This window comes from Neocloeon triangulifer, unplaced genomic scaffold, assembly GCF_031216515.1.
Source record: "Neocloeon triangulifer isolate White Clay Creek 2 clone unplaced genomic scaffold, ASM3121651v1 ptg000012l, whole genome shotgun sequence".
Lineage (NCBI taxonomy): Eukaryota > Metazoa > Arthropoda > Insecta > Ephemeroptera > Baetidae > Neocloeon > Neocloeon triangulifer.
The window spans coordinates 1,870,122-1,887,172 of NW_026775554.1; the positions used below are offsets into that span (position 1 = coordinate 1,870,122).

The following is a 17,051-nucleotide window of genomic DNA, read 5'->3' on the forward strand; positions in this document are numbered from 1 at the left end:
AGTTTCTATACGCAAACATCATAATAATGTTCTCGCTGTGTCTTGTGTTCTCCTTTTTTTATTAATTAAGGCTTTACTATTATTAAGAAGCTGTAATGGAACACGTGGAACGCTGGTGACGATTAAGCAGCTGCGTTTCGATCTTTTGCAATCACGACAACACGAGCTATTTATTTTATGCATCTCTCATTTGGTTCGAGCAAAACAACTTGATGCTTCGTAAATTATTATTATATATCAGATTTTTCACTCCGATTTTCAGTTCATGCAATAAAGTTAAAAACATTAAACACAAAACTATAATTTTGCTTAATGTCCAATAAAATTTCATTACCGATCAAAAGGGAGTTTTAATCGATATGCTGCCATTCGAAAGTTCTTTGCATTTCAAACTTTTCCCGCCCTTGCCGGCCGGCGAGGCTTTTAAGGCTTTTTTAACAACAACAAAGATGGCGGCCGGACCGATTGCAGAACGCAATCAAGGCAAGTATTTTTCGCTTTTTGCACATTTATTTCGCTAAATGCCTCCGATGCTGGTTGTTCGGATTGCTTTTGAACAATTCGAGTTTAGTATTTTCAATTTAAAAAGCCACAAACGGCCGTACTTTCACTGCAAATTCAATTGGCGCGACACACGCTTTGTCCTCACCTTGTTTGCATTTTGTTTCCATTCTGATTTTGATAAAAATAAACTTTAAATTATTAAATATGAATTTGTGTTTTTCCAGATGCCACCATCTACGTTGGAGGTCTGGACGAGAAGGTCTCCGAGGCTCTTTTGTGGGAACTCTTTGTCCAAAGTGGACCCGTTGGTGAGTACCTCTTTAAATTACAAGTAAAAATGTTTGCTGATTTGAGTTTTTCTCCAGTCAACGTGCACATGCCGAAGGACCGCGTCTCCCAAATGCACCAGGGCTATGGCTTTGTCGAGTTCATGGGTGAGGACGACGCCGACTACGCAATCAAAATCATGAACATGATTAAATTGTATGGAAAACCCATCAGAGTCAACAAGGTGCGAAAAAATATTCTGAAAGGAATTTATAGGAGATTTGAAGAATTATTATTTCCTACTGTCAGCGTTTTCATTGATCTGAGATATCTATCTTATAAAATTTATTTAATTGCAAGCCAATTATTCTACAAAAATTAATTTTTCTTCCTTTTCTTATAAAATCTTGCCTTGACCATATTGGTTACTTCAATTTTTCACTAGCGCATTTCTTATATATGTTAACCACAGTATTAAAAAATTTGTTTAAAGACGAGACATAAGTACTTTTTCCTAAGCTAAGAAATCTCTTGTTCTAGTCTCTAACTGAGTCATATGAATTATAATAATCGTTTTTTGTGCAGGCTTCGGCGCATCAGAAGAACCTGGACGTAGGCGCCAACATCTTCATCGGCAACCTTGATCCCGAGGTGGACGAGAAGTTGCTGTACGACACGTTCTCTGCCTTCGGGGTGATTCTGCAGACGCCGAAGATCATGCGCGACCCTGAGAGTGGAAACTCGAAGGGCTTCGCCTTCATCAACTTTGCCAGTTTTGAGGCGTCAGACGCGTCCATCGAGGCGATGAACGGACAGTACCTGTGCAACCGGCCCATCTCGGTGTCGTACGCCTTCAAGAAGGACTCCAAGGGCGAGCGACACGGCTCGGCGGCCGAGCGCCTCCTGGCCGCCCAGAACCCTCTCTCGCAGGCCGACCGACCCCATCAGCTGTTCGCGGACGCGCCGCCTCCTTCGGTGCCGCCCATCCCAATCGTGCCGCCTCCACCCCCGATGACACATGCCGGGATCACCATGGTTCCGCCGCCCCCGCCAGCACCTCCAGCAAACCTGCCGCCTCCACCCCCTGTGCCGCCTCCAAGCGGCATGCCCATGGGCATGGGCCTTGCGCAGCCTCCGCTGCCCCCGATGCCCCCTCCACCTCAGAGCAGGCCTCCGATGCCACCAAACATGCCACCCATGCCCCCGAACATGGCCCCTATGCCTCCAGGTCCGCCCAGGATGATGCCTCCGTGGCAGGCGCAAGGCATGGGCGGCCCGCCGCCGCCTCCTGGGGGCTGGAGACCGCCCCCACCCTTCGCCAGGCCACCTTTCCCGCCTCACGGGCCTCCGCCTCCGCCGCCCCCTCCTACTCGGATGATGCGGCCGCCTCCGCCGCCAGAAGAACAGGGTGGTGGTTGGTAAATCAATCTGCATTTCTTTTTATTTTTTGCGTGTAAATGACGAGATTCTGAATAAATGGTATGATGTAAATTTGCAGTAATAGTTTATGTTTTGTTGAAAAAACTAATCATTCAAAAGTATAAAGTTTTTCTGCTTTTAAATGAAATTCACCAAAAAAGGGGCGGGGCAATTTAGTTGGTCACTTCGGACGAGTGGCAGCGCTCGCGTTGAAATTCGCCCACTCCACTAAAAAGGCAGGATGTTTATTTATCTGTGCGTAGCAAAAATTAGCAATATAAATTAAATTTCCAATTGAATTCTGCGGCTTCCTAAATCTCTGCCGACCACTTCGAGAACTGCCGTCGATTGGCCGCACGGACGGTGGCCGAAAAATGGCCTATTTGTGGCGAGTGCGCTCGCAGTCGTCGCGACCTGAGTGAGCACCCTGCTTGATTTGGAAGGGACGAGATGGCCCGGCTGATGGTGTTGAAGGCCGCGGTGGTGCTCAGGTTCGTGGGCAAGGTGGCCATGGGGTGCTGGGCGTGGTCGGGCTCGATGCTGCTGGGCTGCGTGCTCCTCTACTGGGTGTACGGCGGCCTGCTCGCCTTCCTCCTCCTCTGCATCGCCATCGCTGGTTTGTTTTCATTAATTAATCATATAAAAAAAAAATCGAATTCAAAACTCCATTGTTCCAGGCATCGTGTACCACGCCGAGGACCACCTCTTGTACCACCCTGAGCAGCCGTCCCACTCGCGCGTGTTCGTCCCCGTGCCGTCCATGTTTGGTCTTCCGTACGAGAATTTGTTCATCAGGTCGCTGGACGGCACCCTCTTGCACATGTTCTTCATCAGACAGCCGCCTCCGAAGGCCCCCACTGCCCCCACCCTGCTCTTCCTGCACGGCAACGCCGGCAACATGGGCCACAGGTCTCATTGAAATGGAAAAACCTTAAATTTTTTGATGAAATTTGTGTCCAGGCTGCACAACGCCCTCGGGCTGTACCACCAGCTCGGCTGCAACATTCTGCTGCTCGACTACCGCGGCTACGGAATGTCTCAGGGTTCCCCTTCCGAGGAGGGTCTGTACCTCGACGCACAAGCTGCCCTGCACTACCTCACCTCCAGGAAGGACGTCAACCACAAGGAAATTGTGGTTTTCGGACGATCGCTTGGTTCGAATATTTAAACTTTAAACTTTATTTTGTTTCAACCTGAAATTATTGAATGATTCTGCAGGAGGGTCGGTAGCCGTGGATTTGGTCTGTAGGGTGGACTGCGCGCCTAAGATTTGGTGCGTCATCATCGAGAACTCTTTCACCAGCATCCCTGACATGGCGCACATTTTGCTCGGTTCGAGACTCATCAGATCTCTTCCTTTGATTTGCTACAAGAATAAGGTACAGGTTTTTTTTTTAAATTTTATTAGTATTATTTGTAAAAATGGCTCAATTCTCCATCTGAGACCTTTTGATAAAATGGAATAAGAAAAAAGTTTGATGATCAATCACCTTAATAAGATTTTAATGATTATTTTAGAAATGCAATTTTATTAAACTTTTGCAGTCCCTTTTAGAAAACGAGTATAACTGAACTGAAATAATAATTGGCAAAGGTGGATTAAAATTTTCAAATCTAATCTCCATAAAACATTTTTGAAGGAAGTTTGATTTCATGTTCACCTTCTTAATCTAAATTGAGGCTAAACATTTTGAACTATTAATCTGATACTTCCTCCAAGTGGGGTGAATTCTTACCAAAATTTTCTCCGTTTCAATAAGATCAAGTGCCTCTGTAAATTAATTTAGATTTGATCAAGGTTAGCAGTTCATTGAATATTTTAAAATGTTTCCTTGATTTAGGGAACTTTTTCAAATCAATTGTAGATCAAGTGTTTGTGCTCATTCTTTTGATCAGTTTTTTTTCAACAATGTTTTCTTTAAACATCTTTTCAAATAAAACACAATTCTTAGTTAAAAACTGGGAATTTGGTCACTTTTGAATACAAAAATATTTTATTTCGAAACAATTTCTAAAAGTAATTGAAATTTTCAGTTCCCAAGTTACGAGAAGGCGCCGTGCATGGCGCGTCCGTCGCTGTTCATCTCGGGCTTGGCGGACACGTTGGTGCCGCCACGGATGATGACCGTGTTGAGCCAGCGGTGCGGCAGCATCCACAAGCAGCTGCTGTGCTTCGAGACGGGGTCGCACAACGAGACGTGGACCTGCCACGGCTACTACCACGCCATCAACACCTTCCTGCAGGAGCTGCGCGGCCGCAACCCCTCCGAGGCGGCCCCCGCGCCCCCCACGACCCTGCCCCCGACCAGGGCCGACCCCCCCATGTGATAAAACACCCAGTCAAGTCAACCTTTCCAATTTGAGCGCTAGTTGTAGTGGTCACATCTCTTCTGGTAGTCTTTTAAAAGCAAAATACAAGTTACATACTTACAATACTTAAGTAGAAATAAAAATGCTGAAATTTGTTTTTTCAAGTTGACCACGGATTTTATTAGAAATTGTACGGACAACTTTGCAAAATGGATATTTTTGTAATCCAGAAATTTGTTGTTCGGGAAAGACGAAAATCATTGTGATGACGTTGAAACTTTTAAATCTTGCACTTCGTGATTTGTGGCAAAGTCGCAGTTACCAGCCAAAGATTATTACTCAGCAGTTTGCTTGTCACTGCCTACGTTTAAGGTGAGAATAAACAAACAAAATAAACAAGAAATGATTTTTTTTTATTCCTTGTCAGGTCCATTTATATTTATTAGAAGTCACAACAGTAATTTTTATATCAATCAACAGGGAAGAGATACATTTACATCCTGATCCTAATAAGAATAATGCTAGAAATCAAAATGAGATCGAAAGCATATCACATTGAATAAGAGAAGAGAGACGATCATAAAATGCATAATTCCTTAGATATGGACTAGTTACTTTTATTGGGTATTTTATTGAGTTGGTTTTTTCTATATAATTTTATTTACAGACACGCCTGCCCTCATATATATTTTGGCACCTCAGTTAAATGTATATTTCAAACGACACAATTCCAAAATACATACAGACTCTCGCTCTAGAGGCAGGCATCATTTTGTTATTCGACTACTCTTAACACCTACACATTATCTGCCAGTCTATCGATAAATACAAACAGCCTATGGTATTTGAATATAGACGAGAGATCAAAATAAAAATACTACTTAATTTTATATAATTATTTACATAGATTCCAAATGATTCTTTGCAAGGACTAGACTGGGTTTCTTCTTGAACGTTTTATTTTCTTACAGGACCACAATGGTAAATTTGTTTTCCTCAATATTGAGGAAAACAAATTTACCATTGTGGTCCTGGAATTTGAATCAAATTTGGAGGTGCCAATTTTTGTCTCCGTTTGAGAATGAAAAAAATTTTCTTCGCGGTCCATGAATTTGACAGCGATTTTCGTCATTATTATTATTTACACTTGCACTTTCGCACTTGGCTGGGAAAGAAGGTACTTGCGTTGCACAATGTTCAGAGGCGGCCCGTGCGGAACGGGGGGGTCGGCGACGTGCTCGTCGGCGGCTCCCACGAGCTTTGTCATGCGTAGTGCGGATACGAGCCCAAGTGCGTCGGGTGGTGCGGCATCGAGTGCGTCGACGCCGCCGCGATGTTCGAGTACAGGTTGGCGCCCGGACTGCTCCAGTACGACGACGGCGACGGGAATATGCTCGCTGCAACAAACACAATTTCAAATTTTATTATAGTGCAAATTTTCATATAAATCTCGTTAAGAATAAAGAATGTTGGTGTTTCTTGAATCTATCAATTCCATAACCGCAAATAATTAGTGAATTATTAAGTTTGAACTGCGATCGAAAAGGATTATTATAGTTAAGACGTTTGAAACTCTGTATTTCTTCTTAGATAAATTTATGTATATACATTTTTTATTGTTAAAGGAATCAAATATGAAATTAGCTAAATTCAATAAAATTCTGTCCAAATTTGATTCGGTTTTATTCATGACTTCAATTTTGATCTAAAAATTTTAAGAATTTCTATCACATTTTTTCTTTGAAATTTAAAAATTCGTCTAATCTCAAGCTCTGGTCAAGCTCAAGAGAAAAGAAAATTGTCTTTTTTGAAAGTTTACGTATTTAGTCAAGTATACTGCTATAGGCAACCCGCTCGACACGAAAGTGGAGCGGGCAGTATGTGTCGCGAGATGGCAGGGGTGGCTGCGGAAAAGCCGCCGGATCAAAGACTCTTGAACGCCCCTTACTTCGTTCCGCGTGCTTTTAAGTTGTCGTCTCACGTTTTGCCCTTATTTCAAAGTTGCTCTGCCTGCACCCCTGCCTAAGCGCTCGCCATTATATTTGGAAGCAATAATAATGTATATATATTTGAACATGCAAACCTGCGAGAGAGAGCAGCGAGCGAGCGATTTGTGCATTAGCGACGACGACGAGCGTCATTACGGCGCCCATTGTGTCGCAAAGTTCATCGCTCGCGCGTTATTATCAAAGTTCTTTGTCTGAAACTTTCGCCTCTCCACAAAATAACACGCGCCGCCGGCAAATGTTGTTAAAACTTTTAAAGCAAAACGAGTTTCGCGGAAACACGGAGATTTGTTTTTTAATTTGTTTCGATTTTTTCTCATAAAAGAAGTTAGAAAAATGCTGCCCATAATCTACAGTGTGGATTTCAAATTATTGGTTATCTTTTTAATTAATAAACGCAAAACAGGAGAATCTTTGGTTTGATAAATTCATTAATTTTAGAGAAGTAAATTAAAAAATGCAAAAAAACATTTTTTTTTTAATCACCATTCGATTTTAAACTAAATTGGAAAAAAATTTATTGAAATTTAAAAAAAACCTTGTTGCTCTTATTAATTAATATTTGTAATGCAGGAAAGTTTTTTTTTATATTTCCAAAATATTTCTTGAATATTCTTGTGACTCTTGGGATGTTCATGGGACTATATTTAAAGGCCAATTTTATCTAAAATGTTCTTTATTGGAGTCGAAAGAGAGTTTTATTCACCAAATTAGGAAAGAACAAAAAAGTTTCGTGTTTGCTTCGAATAAAAAAGAGGAAATTGATCAGGGGAGAAAGTGGAATTTTTATGATAATTTTTTTTCTTCCGTGGCAAGCGCAAACGACGTGGCATAATAATGCAATTGTGATGGAAATCTGGCATGTTTCGGTCGAATTAATTTGTGTGGAGAATTGAAATTTGGTTTCACCTGAGGAGGACGGGATGGCTGCGTGCGGACTCATGAAGTTGAGTTTGGTCGAGTGGTGGTGGTAGCTGGACATGAACAGGTCGCTCTGGTACTTGTAGGCGGCCGGGTCGGCGGCCGCCGGCTGCGTGGCCGCCGCCAGCCCCTGGAAATCGAACTTGTACGCGTACCGCTTGCCGTGCACTTTGGTCATTATGTTCTTATCGTAGTAGTATCTGAAACAAAAGACCCACGCACACATCAGTATGCAACTTGGAATCAACCCCCGCAGCGACGAGAGGCGTTTCTTCTTCGAAATCGTCTTTGCTTCGGGTGTTGCGCTCCGTTTTCAATTCGACAAAATCGTAAAAAACATGGAATTTCAACACGAACGCAACAATTACAAATTTTCAAAAATATAAAAAATACCAAATTTTTATCTTTTTGATGTCAATTTAATTGGAGTTTTGCAAAAGATATCAAAGTTTTAAACTTTTTGAACACATTGACAAATTTAATACTGTTAAATTTTGAATCGAACTGTAAATTGCTTTACAAAAATTCTCAGATTAATTACTATGAATGCTATCAAATTTGAAATTAAATTGTTTTTTACTTAATTAAGTTATAAAAATGTTAATTTGAACATAATATTATTGAAAAGTAACAAAATAGGTGTAAAAATATAAAATTATTTGATCAAAAAGAGTATCTAAGAAGTAATTTTTAGCTTCAAGATAATTATCCTTTTGAATTTGGTTGGTCATCTATTTTCTTTTAATTTTGAATTTCCAAAGTACGTGTATTGTTTGGTAGAATCACGTGATTTTATGTCAAATTTAAATGATTTAGTTGCAAATTGTGTTTATTGATATATCACAAAGGCAATTGCTGCCCATAACGGGATACAACATTTATACATTCAAAATTATACAAATTCAATACAATACAACTGAAGGAATTAACTTTTCCCCATCCATGAATTATAAAAGATGTTAGAACAAATCGAGCTATAAAGAGTTATTTAAAGCTTTAAAGAAAGAATAAAAAATATTAATCGTAATTGGAAAAATTGTCCGTTTTGAAAAAAAAAACAGACCGGCAACAGATTCGGCGTATGCGTCTTACTCTGGTTGCGTTTGATTTGAATCTGGGGGCGCCTTTTAAAGAGTGTTTTCGAATCGATCGAGCTGAAGCGCGAGAGGCCGGAATAATAATTAAACAATGCACGGCAGCGTGTGATGATCGCAAGCGAGTGAATGACGGAGCACGCGAAAGGTGCCATAGCTATGGGGGTGTTTAAGGGTAGCACCCATGCCATGCAACGACCGGCAGACCGACCGGCCCCGCCAGCACTTTTCCTCTTTCCTTCCTTCCGTTTTCCTTCCTTTGCAGCTCCTCTAATGGCGCCGCCACGTCAAACCCGCGCCTTTTCATTCTTTACAACTTTTTTCTTTTCGCTCGCAATATATAAACTCAGTTTTAATTGCTCAACGTGAATTGGTCTTAAATAAAAACCGCAAGATTGCTTGGAAATAAATATTAATATCTGGACTGTTTTGTTTTATTTTTTTAATTTTATTAAAAAATTCACTAAAAAATGAGAAACATTTGTGGAAAATATGTTAAATTTCCTAGGATGAACACGTTTTAAAACAGAATTGAACTATTTAGGACTAGTTTACTGTTTTTTTTTTTTTTTTTTTTTTTTTTTTTTTTATTTTTTTTTATTGAAAAATTGTATAATTTGTATGGTATTAAAGACTTGATTTGAAATAGGAAAGATTTTCTTGGCCCCTAGAGTTGTCGTTAATAGCTTTTGCAAGCTCAGTAATCGGGAAAGTGAGTTTTTTTGTGTGGACATTAAAGTAGTTAGTGTGCAAAAAAAAAGAGGAAATATCGACGGGGAGAGAAACGAGCAAACGATTGATTGTCGCGGCAGACGGACTGCGAGACGCGCATGCAGGGAGGAGCAATCGAGTTTCGAGTCTCGTTAAGGGCGCGCAACATCACAGAGCGCGCGCGGTCAATTGGATTACCCCGCCCGCTTTTGATGACGGGGGTTGATTTTCATTAATAGACAATCCCGACCGGCGCGTAATGAATCGAAAGGAAGATCGAGCGCCTAAAATAACTCAGCGTGGGGTCCATTCCTTTCTCCGCGCTCAATCAACCGACAGTCATTTGCCATTTCGACATAAAAAAAGAGAACAAAAACTCCACGTTCAATTAAATTCGCTCGAGAATCAGCAACGCGGAAAGAAAGAAAAATGAGAAGATTCATATTAAAAGTAAAGTAATTTAGATCAATTAAAGTTTCTATCAATTCACAATCCAGAAATGTTGAATGTTAAAAGAACAAATTAAATTTTTATCTCATTTTAAAGCAATATTTATCACATTAATTTTAAGTAAGGTTTATAATTAAGCGAAAGTTATTCTCACTTTGATTAAAATGGACATTTTTACCAAATCTGATTGTTTTCATTGAATTAAAAATTTGTTACAAAAGGTTTCCCTCGATAATTTCCATGCATGTGAGTTGCTTTTTCAATTTGAGAAAAGAGAAACTTTTAGAGTTTTGGAATTAAAGCAGTGAATTTTTGATTGATGCGAAGGAGTGGTCGGTGGAAAAGGTTGATATTTTAAAGAGGTGCCGCGCATAAGTCGGACCGGAGACACACTCTTCCGGCTTGATTTCCTAATACATTCTGCGTCCGGAACCGGAGAATGACCCGCCAGGTCCGCCGCCGCCCGGCCGCGCTCCAATATCGATTGCCGCCGTCTTTTGTGGCTGGCACGCCACCGCACCAACCCTCGGCTCCGCCAAAAGCCAGAAGTGAGAAACAAAGTGCTCAGCAAAACCGTTGCACAAAATTTCGCAACCCTAGTTTGTTTTCAATTTCAAAAGATTTGAAAACGGCTGTAGTTTTATTAAATTTTTTACATTTAAGTTGAATCTCTGCATTTTATTTATCAATTTTTAAATTCTTTTTACTATTCAAATAACGCAAAAAACCCAAAAACGATTTACATTTTATTTTTCATTTTTAATATCAACTTTTTCTGTCAAAGATAATTGAGAATTGTTCCGAGTTAATTTTTTTTTTAAAAAGTTCGCAGACCAAGCCAATACGTTAAAAGATATAATTAGAATCTTTGAAACCGTGAAAGTAAATTTAATTTTACACTCATAAATTAAGGAAAAATGTGATTTTTTTGTCTGTTAAAACGATGGAATTATGTATTGAATGAATGAAAAATACTGACCTGAGAGCTCTGCTGAGTTTGTCGTAGTTCATGTTGGGCTTGGACTTGCGCTCGCCCCACCTGCGGGCGACCTCGTCAGGGTCGGTGAGTTTGAACTCGCCGTTGGTGCCCTCCCAGGTGATGCAGGCCGCGTTCGACGAGTCCGAGAGCAGCTCGAGCAGGAACTGCCACAGCTGGATTTGGCCCGAACCTACGTTCAAATTCCCACAAATTTTCTACCTTGAACTTGTCACTTACGATCTTACCAGAGCTGGCGAGGCGGCTGCTCGTCGGCCCGAACATTTGGTACGGATCTGCCAACAAACACACACAAAACAGGGTCAGTACATCATATATTTGTTTATTAGCAGGGGGACGTCAATTGCCGACTAATGACCCTCGCATTACGCACGAGGGGTTCTTTTCTTTCTTATCTCTCCGAATCTCTTTCGTATATTTTCGGTTTGGAAAAATTTTAGATTTTTTTACTTCGGCAGAGCAAGGCCCGAATAAAAAGTTGATTCGCAATTGGAACGGTCAACACGGGCAATAATGAAGAACGATGGACGCGAGAGTGAAACGCGACCCACCCCAGGTCACTGTTTGCAGGGGCGGATGACCCGTGAGCGTTGATGAGCAAATATTGCCGCGCGCGCAAACACATGAGCAAGAAAACACACACGCCCGCCGGCGGTGTTGGATTTCTTTGCCACACACACCGAATTATTGCCCCCGATGACCAGAATCGACAGTTTCCTCTCTGCCAAAAGTCGAATCACATTCGAAAGGGACAAAAGTCAATTTATAACCAATTTCCCGCAGTTTATTTTTTCTCGATTAATTTCTCAGTTTCCTATTGATGACTTATTCCTGTTCAAAGAGGAAACTATGGACTGCAGCAAAGAAAAGATCTGATTCCAATAAATAATAAAATTTTGAAAATTAATTACTTAATGCTTTTTTTAAACTTCGAATGGCATCGGACGAATTAAGTTGGTAAAAGTGTGGCCAAGAATAATCGATTAGTGACCAAAAAGGTCATGGTCACCTAGAGAATCGTTGAGTAAATGATGATTAAAAAAATTAAGCGATCTCATTGGTTCGAAAGGTTCCCCCACCACTAAATTCAAATTGGCTGTAAAATATAAAGTGTGACACATCGTTGGAAAGTTCAGGTCACCAGGAATTGAGTGGTGAAAAAATCCTTGGGCCACTATTCCTATATTTGGTAAAGGTCGAATAGAACAAATTAAAACTTTCCTACTGTCTTATTTTGAAATTTTTTTCAAACTTTCATTTCTTTTCAGGTTGCCCATTTCTGTGATCTCTGTAAATGTACATTCATTTTCATCAAATTAAAGGCAATAAAAGGGTTTTTAGAGGACAAATCTACTAAAATACATTAAAATAAAGTTTTCAACCCTTTGGAAACTGATTTATTTGAGTTGGAGCTTAATGAAATTGACCGGCAAGTTTTGGATTAGTGGACGAGTGGTGGTTTGTTTCCATCTCACCTGGCTGTCTGAGGTGAGTGTGGGGGTCCAGGGAGGACTTGGTCATGCTGCCGAGGGAGTTGCTGCCGTAGCCCGCAGCTGCAACACAGACCGACCAACTTTGTTAATTTGCGCGCACACACGTCGCAGAAGCAAGAAGGGAGGTTGACAAGTGTGTTTGCCGAGCGTAGTGGTGCGAAAGAAGAACAGGGGATTCCTTTCCTGCGGGGGTGGCGCCCACCCGCCACTTGTCACCCCGCTTCAGCCAATTTCAATAGGCAAATCGGCTCGCTGAGCACAAAACACACACACAAAAGAAGAGAGACTTCCAAAACTTGTGTCCCCAAGCGAAACCAGAGACGGCGATTTATCTATTTATCTCGTGTACGAATATGCAAGTGACGAAAGTCTCGGCTTTTTAATTCCTCATAATTTTGACATTTAAACAAAAATACAGATTAATTTAATGTAATTTTATTTCAAATATGTGCCAAGATTGCCGTAATCAAGCAATTGATTTTTTTTTTAAATTATAAAATGCAAAAATAAATCTAATGAATTTTTTATTCAAAATAAATGCCAAACAAAGTGGATTCCATACATTACAAAATGTATATTGATTGATGTGAACTCCAAATTTTAATGCATTTTAACGTTGATCATTGAAATGATTGTAAATTTTGGTAAAATTGAGCAAAATATGCATCGGCCGGGAATCGAACCCGGGCCGCCCGCGTGGCAGGCGAGCATTCTACCACTGAACCACCGATGCTTGTGTAATCAATTAGCGGACAATTTGTAGTGGATTGAGAAGTGGAGTGATAACAAAAGTGAGCACCGGTGACGTCACAAAGCAGTGCAGTCAGTAATCATATTGTCAGCTTTACTGCCTCGATTTGAATTCTCTTCGGACTTGAGACCGTAAAATTAAAAGCTTTTTTATCACAAGCTGCTTTTAAGTAAAATCCCATTAAAATTTGATGAATTTTGTTATATATTTTTGTGTGAGTTGGAAATGATTACAGAGAAGGTGTCGGCGGAAAACGAACAAAGCGAGCGCCAAAGTAGAAAACGCAGTTAATTAAAAAATAATCCGACGATAAAAAGGCACGCTCGAGTGAATAATGTAAATGATCCCCTTTTCAAACAAAGGGAGTCTTGTTATTAAATATGTGTGTTTGCGCGACATTTGCATGCGGCCGAGAGGGGAGGTGTGTTTGTGTGAAACGCGCGTTCATAATCTGGCCACTCGCGCACATCAACGACTTCATTCAATTAATATATATAAATTCTCGGCTTTTGCCAATTGTTTTCTCATTCCCAAACCGCATCTAATTAAGACTTCATCACTTGTTTTTAAAGCAGAAATTGCTTTTTTATGCAAATAAAGGATTTTTTTTTGAAAATATTTAAAGAGAGTGTCGGTGGCGCCGAGTGATAAGCAAACAATATTCGCGTTCGCTATCGTTCTGCTTTTCAATTCGACGACGAATGAATGAATGGGTGCATTTGGCACGCGCACCGACTGGAAGAGTGATAAAGTGCCTGTCAATCACATCTCGCGCTCCCAACTTGAAAATAGACACACAGATTCAAAACTGACTAAATAAAGAGCGTTCTCGGCGCCGAATATTACTTTCGCTTAATTTCGAGTTTCGCACGGGATAGAATTTGCTGACGCGGAGAGCGGCGAAGCGTGTCTCGGTGCTTAACAAAGCACATTCCTTCCTGCCACAAAAGAACGGAACGAATCCCCCTGTGAGCAAAACGCTCTAAAATCACACCCACACTTCAAAAGTGCTAAAATCTTTATTCAAAATCAGAATTATCACAAATTTGGTTGGGAAAATAAATTAATTTAAATAATAACTGATGAAATAGTAAAATTTTATTATTTCTGATTTTGTTTCTATAAATCGTGAAATAATTAGTTGTGATTTACAAGCATCGGTGGTTCAGTGGTAGAATGCTCGCCTGCCACGCGGGCGGCCCGGGTTCGATTCCCGGCCGATGCATCTTTTGCCCTTTTGGTCAAAAATACAAGTCTTGGTATCAAATTTAGAACTTTCAATTCACAAAATTTTTACATATATTAGCGAGGAGCTGAAATGGATTGCAATAATTTACTTTGCATATGATTTTCTTTGCACTTTTCTGATTAAATTTTTTTTAAATATCGTTGATTTCTGAATTAATTGACAACACGAATTAATCTATAATTATAGTGAAGATGACGATGCTCTGGCGCTAAGAGCGGCTGAACTTCTCATTTATTAGAATCGCCAATGCACTCTTCCGTAACTAACATAATCTTAATTGAATTTATTTTACAACATTGAAGCTTTATTCGGCAATAATTCCTGAAAGGTACAATGCGTTGGCAAGGGTGATGCGATCCTTACCATTTTCTAGGAGCTTAAAGACCATACCAAGAGGTTTTCAAAAATATATAGTTTTACCCCAATATCTCCAAATTTACGGGTTTTACGGGACGTTCAAAATTGGATTTTGGAAATTTTCAAACGGCTGTATCTCGGCTTCCCGTGGTCGTAGAACAAAAATCCGGGTATGGCTGGATTTCTCTCAGCAAGCTCTACAACTTTGCTGTGGGGTACAAAATTGAGGGTCACAGGTCAAGGTCACTTTTGGTGACCTCGTGACCTTTGACCTCAAATTTGACAATTTGCCGCCACTTTTTTTACAAATCTGAGATAGCCATTTTGTAGAGCGTAAAATTTTACATAAAATACGTTCTTAAAAAAAGTGGTATGTATCACCCGTTTTTTATTTGAAAAATAAGAAACGCAAAAAACGTGGTTTTCCGAGCTCCGGAAGATGAAAAATAACTTTGAGCCTCTGTAACTTTTTTCCTGTTATATTTAGGACAACATAAGTAATGACAAAAAGTGATCCACTCGACTTGTTCTTTCAGACCACGTGTCGCACATAGTGACCTGGTAACAAAAGGTCATTGACCCTGGTGACCTTTGACCTTACCACAATATATTTTGCAAGGGTGATACATCGTTGGAAAGAACACATTAAGAGGAACATTTTGATACACGGATTTTTGCCGTAGCTTTATTAGAAGCGAAATTATCGCAGATCTAACAATAATTTTTCTCAATTTTTATATTTACACTTAGGAAATATTGCAATAACTCTGCTTCTAATAAAGCTACGGCAAAAATCCGGGGATCAAAATGTTCCTCTTAATGTGTTCTTTCCAACGATGTATCACACTTGCAAAATATATTGTGGTAAGGTCAAAGGTCACCAGGGTCAATGACCTTTTGTTACCAGGTCACTATGTGCGACACGTGGTCTGAAAGAACAAGTCGAGTGGATCACTTTTTGTCATTACTTATGTTGTCCTAAATATAACAGGAAAAAAGTTACAGAGGCTCAAAGTTATTTTTCATCTTCCGGAGCTCGGAAAACCACGTTTTTTGCGTTTCTTATTTTTCAAATAAAAAACGGGTGATACATACCACTTTTTTTAAGAACGTATTTTATGTAAAATTTTACGCTCTACAAAATGGCTATCTCAGATTTGTAAAAAAAGTGGCGGCAAATTGTCAAATTTGAGGTCAAAGGTCACGAGGTCACCAAAAGTGACCTTGACCTGTGACCCTCAATTTTGTACCCCACAGCAAAGTTGTAGAGCTTGCTGAGAGAAATCCAGCCATACCCGGATTTTTGTTCTACGACCACGGGAAGCCGAGATACAGCCGTTTGAAAATTTCCAAAATCCAATTTTGAACGTCCCGTAAAACCCGTAAATTTGGAGATATTGGGGTAAAACTATATATTTTTGAAAACCTCTTGGTATGGTCTTGAAGCTCCTAGAAAATGGTAAGGATCGCATCACCCTTGCCAACGCATTGTACCTTTCAGGAATTATCGCCGTATTATGTTTTGAGTAAATGTTTGATTTATTTGTGATTTTAAGCTATTAAATTGAATAATTTTAAGAAATATTATTGGTCTCAGTCTCAGAGCTGATCTTATCTACACTGGGGAACATGTTTATTGAACTTTTTTAAGCATGACGAATGTAAATTTTGAAGCCATTATACTAATTTTATTTTTATTAACCCTGATTGGGGTAGTATGAACTTAGTTTGATGACATTTTTATCACTTTTGGCCGATGTAATTACGAGGGAATAATTATTTTTAGAAAATTCCAATTAGAAAAAAAGTTGATTGGAAAATAAAAATAAATTTTTCCTCTCATGTCTTCTTGAAAATTGTAGCTAAAAGCCATGCTAATTTAGAGAAATATAATCATCAAAATTATAAGAGCTATTTTTCAGCAGAATCTTCAGGTATATAGCTTCAAAATTAAACTAATTTTTTAATATTTGAAACATAAATTTATCACGAAGGGAAAATTTTAATCCATCAAATTCTTTCCATTATTTTTTCAAACTCAAAAAGCCATTTGTTGGTGTCAAGAAGATGAAAGTTTTGTTGTTTGGACCGTAAATCAGGGAATTAAAAAACAATCGGCTTTTGTGTGCAGTTTCGGTGCAATTAATTAATTAGGGGGGGCGAAGAGGAGCTGCTGGGGAATTCGCTGCCGCCGCCGCCGCCCCTAATTGTGCGCCGCAGGGGTGCAGCGAGAGGGGGTTGCGATGATTGCGCGCTTTGTCGTGATTCACCCCCGGCGGCAGTCCATTAGATCGGCCGCGCCAGATTAGCCTGTGATCATCGCGCGGCCATCAAGTGCCGGCGACAAAAGACGGCTAATATACACGGCTGCAAGTCAATTACTGCATTCATGCACAAATCCAAATCTCTCAACACGTGCGAGCGACGCAAGGGAAAAAAAATAAGTTCTGTTTCGCGCTCGGATGCGCTGATTTGCTTTGTCGCTAAACACCACGCTCCGACACACGCGCGCGCGCCATGAA

General features: G+C 40.1%; 3 protein-coding genes and 2 non-coding genes across 10 annotated transcripts in view; 3 read left to right on the forward strand and 2 right to left on the reverse strand.

Moving 5' to 3' along the window:
- Window positions 1-438: 438 nt before the first annotated feature.
- On the forward strand, window positions 439-2,272 carry LOC132197800 (splicing factor 3B subunit 4). The gene is made up of 4 exons (XM_059621358.1): window positions 439-483; window positions 729-812; window positions 870-1,015; window positions 1,357-2,272. The coding sequence occupies exons 1-4, from the start codon at window positions 450-452 to the stop codon at window positions 2,191-2,193; spliced, it is 1,101 nt and encodes a 366-aa protein (XP_059477341.1). The 5' UTR covers window positions 439-449; the 3' UTR covers window positions 2,194-2,272.
- A 133-nt stretch (window positions 2,273-2,405) lies between these two features.
- Window positions 2,406-4,895, forward strand: LOC132197801 (protein ABHD13). The gene is made up of 5 exons (XM_059621359.1): window positions 2,406-2,806; window positions 2,868-3,099; window positions 3,151-3,344; window positions 3,409-3,569; window positions 4,225-4,895. Exons 1-5 carry the CDS (start codon window positions 2,641-2,643, stop codon window positions 4,516-4,518), a joined length of 1,047 nt encoding a protein of 348 aa, XP_059477342.1. The 5' UTR covers window positions 2,406-2,640; the 3' UTR covers window positions 4,519-4,895.
- An 11-nt stretch (window positions 4,896-4,906) lies between these two features.
- Window positions 4,907-17,051, reverse strand: part of LOC132197796 (transcriptional regulator ERG homolog) — a 70,975-nt gene continuing 58,830 nt past the window's right edge. For 2 of the 6 annotated variants that reach the window (XM_059621346.1, XM_059621350.1), the window contains 5 exons: window positions 12,155-12,232; window positions 10,907-10,954; window positions 10,662-10,851; window positions 7,416-7,627; window positions 4,907-5,897 (listed from right to left, as the gene is read on the reverse strand). In XM_059621346.1, the coding sequence (XP_059477329.1) occupies window positions 5,764-5,897; window positions 7,416-7,627; window positions 10,662-10,851; window positions 10,907-10,954; window positions 12,155-12,232 (662 nt within the window). In that variant the 3' untranslated portion in view covers window positions 4,907-5,763. Of the gene's footprint in view, window positions 5,898-7,415; window positions 7,628-10,661; window positions 10,852-10,898; window positions 10,955-12,154; window positions 12,233-17,051 lie in introns of all 6 variants that reach the window. The other 4 variants (XM_059621348.1, XM_059621351.1, XM_059621347.1 and 1 more) reach the window with 3 other exon arrangements.
- Trnag-gcc (transfer RNA glycine (anticodon GCC)) lies at window positions 12,835-12,905 on the reverse strand. Its single transcript has one exon. It is a non-coding gene; the product is annotated as a tRNA-Gly (tRNA).
- Window positions 14,078-14,148, forward strand: Trnag-gcc (transfer RNA glycine (anticodon GCC)). Its single transcript has one exon. It is a non-coding gene; the product is annotated as a tRNA-Gly (tRNA).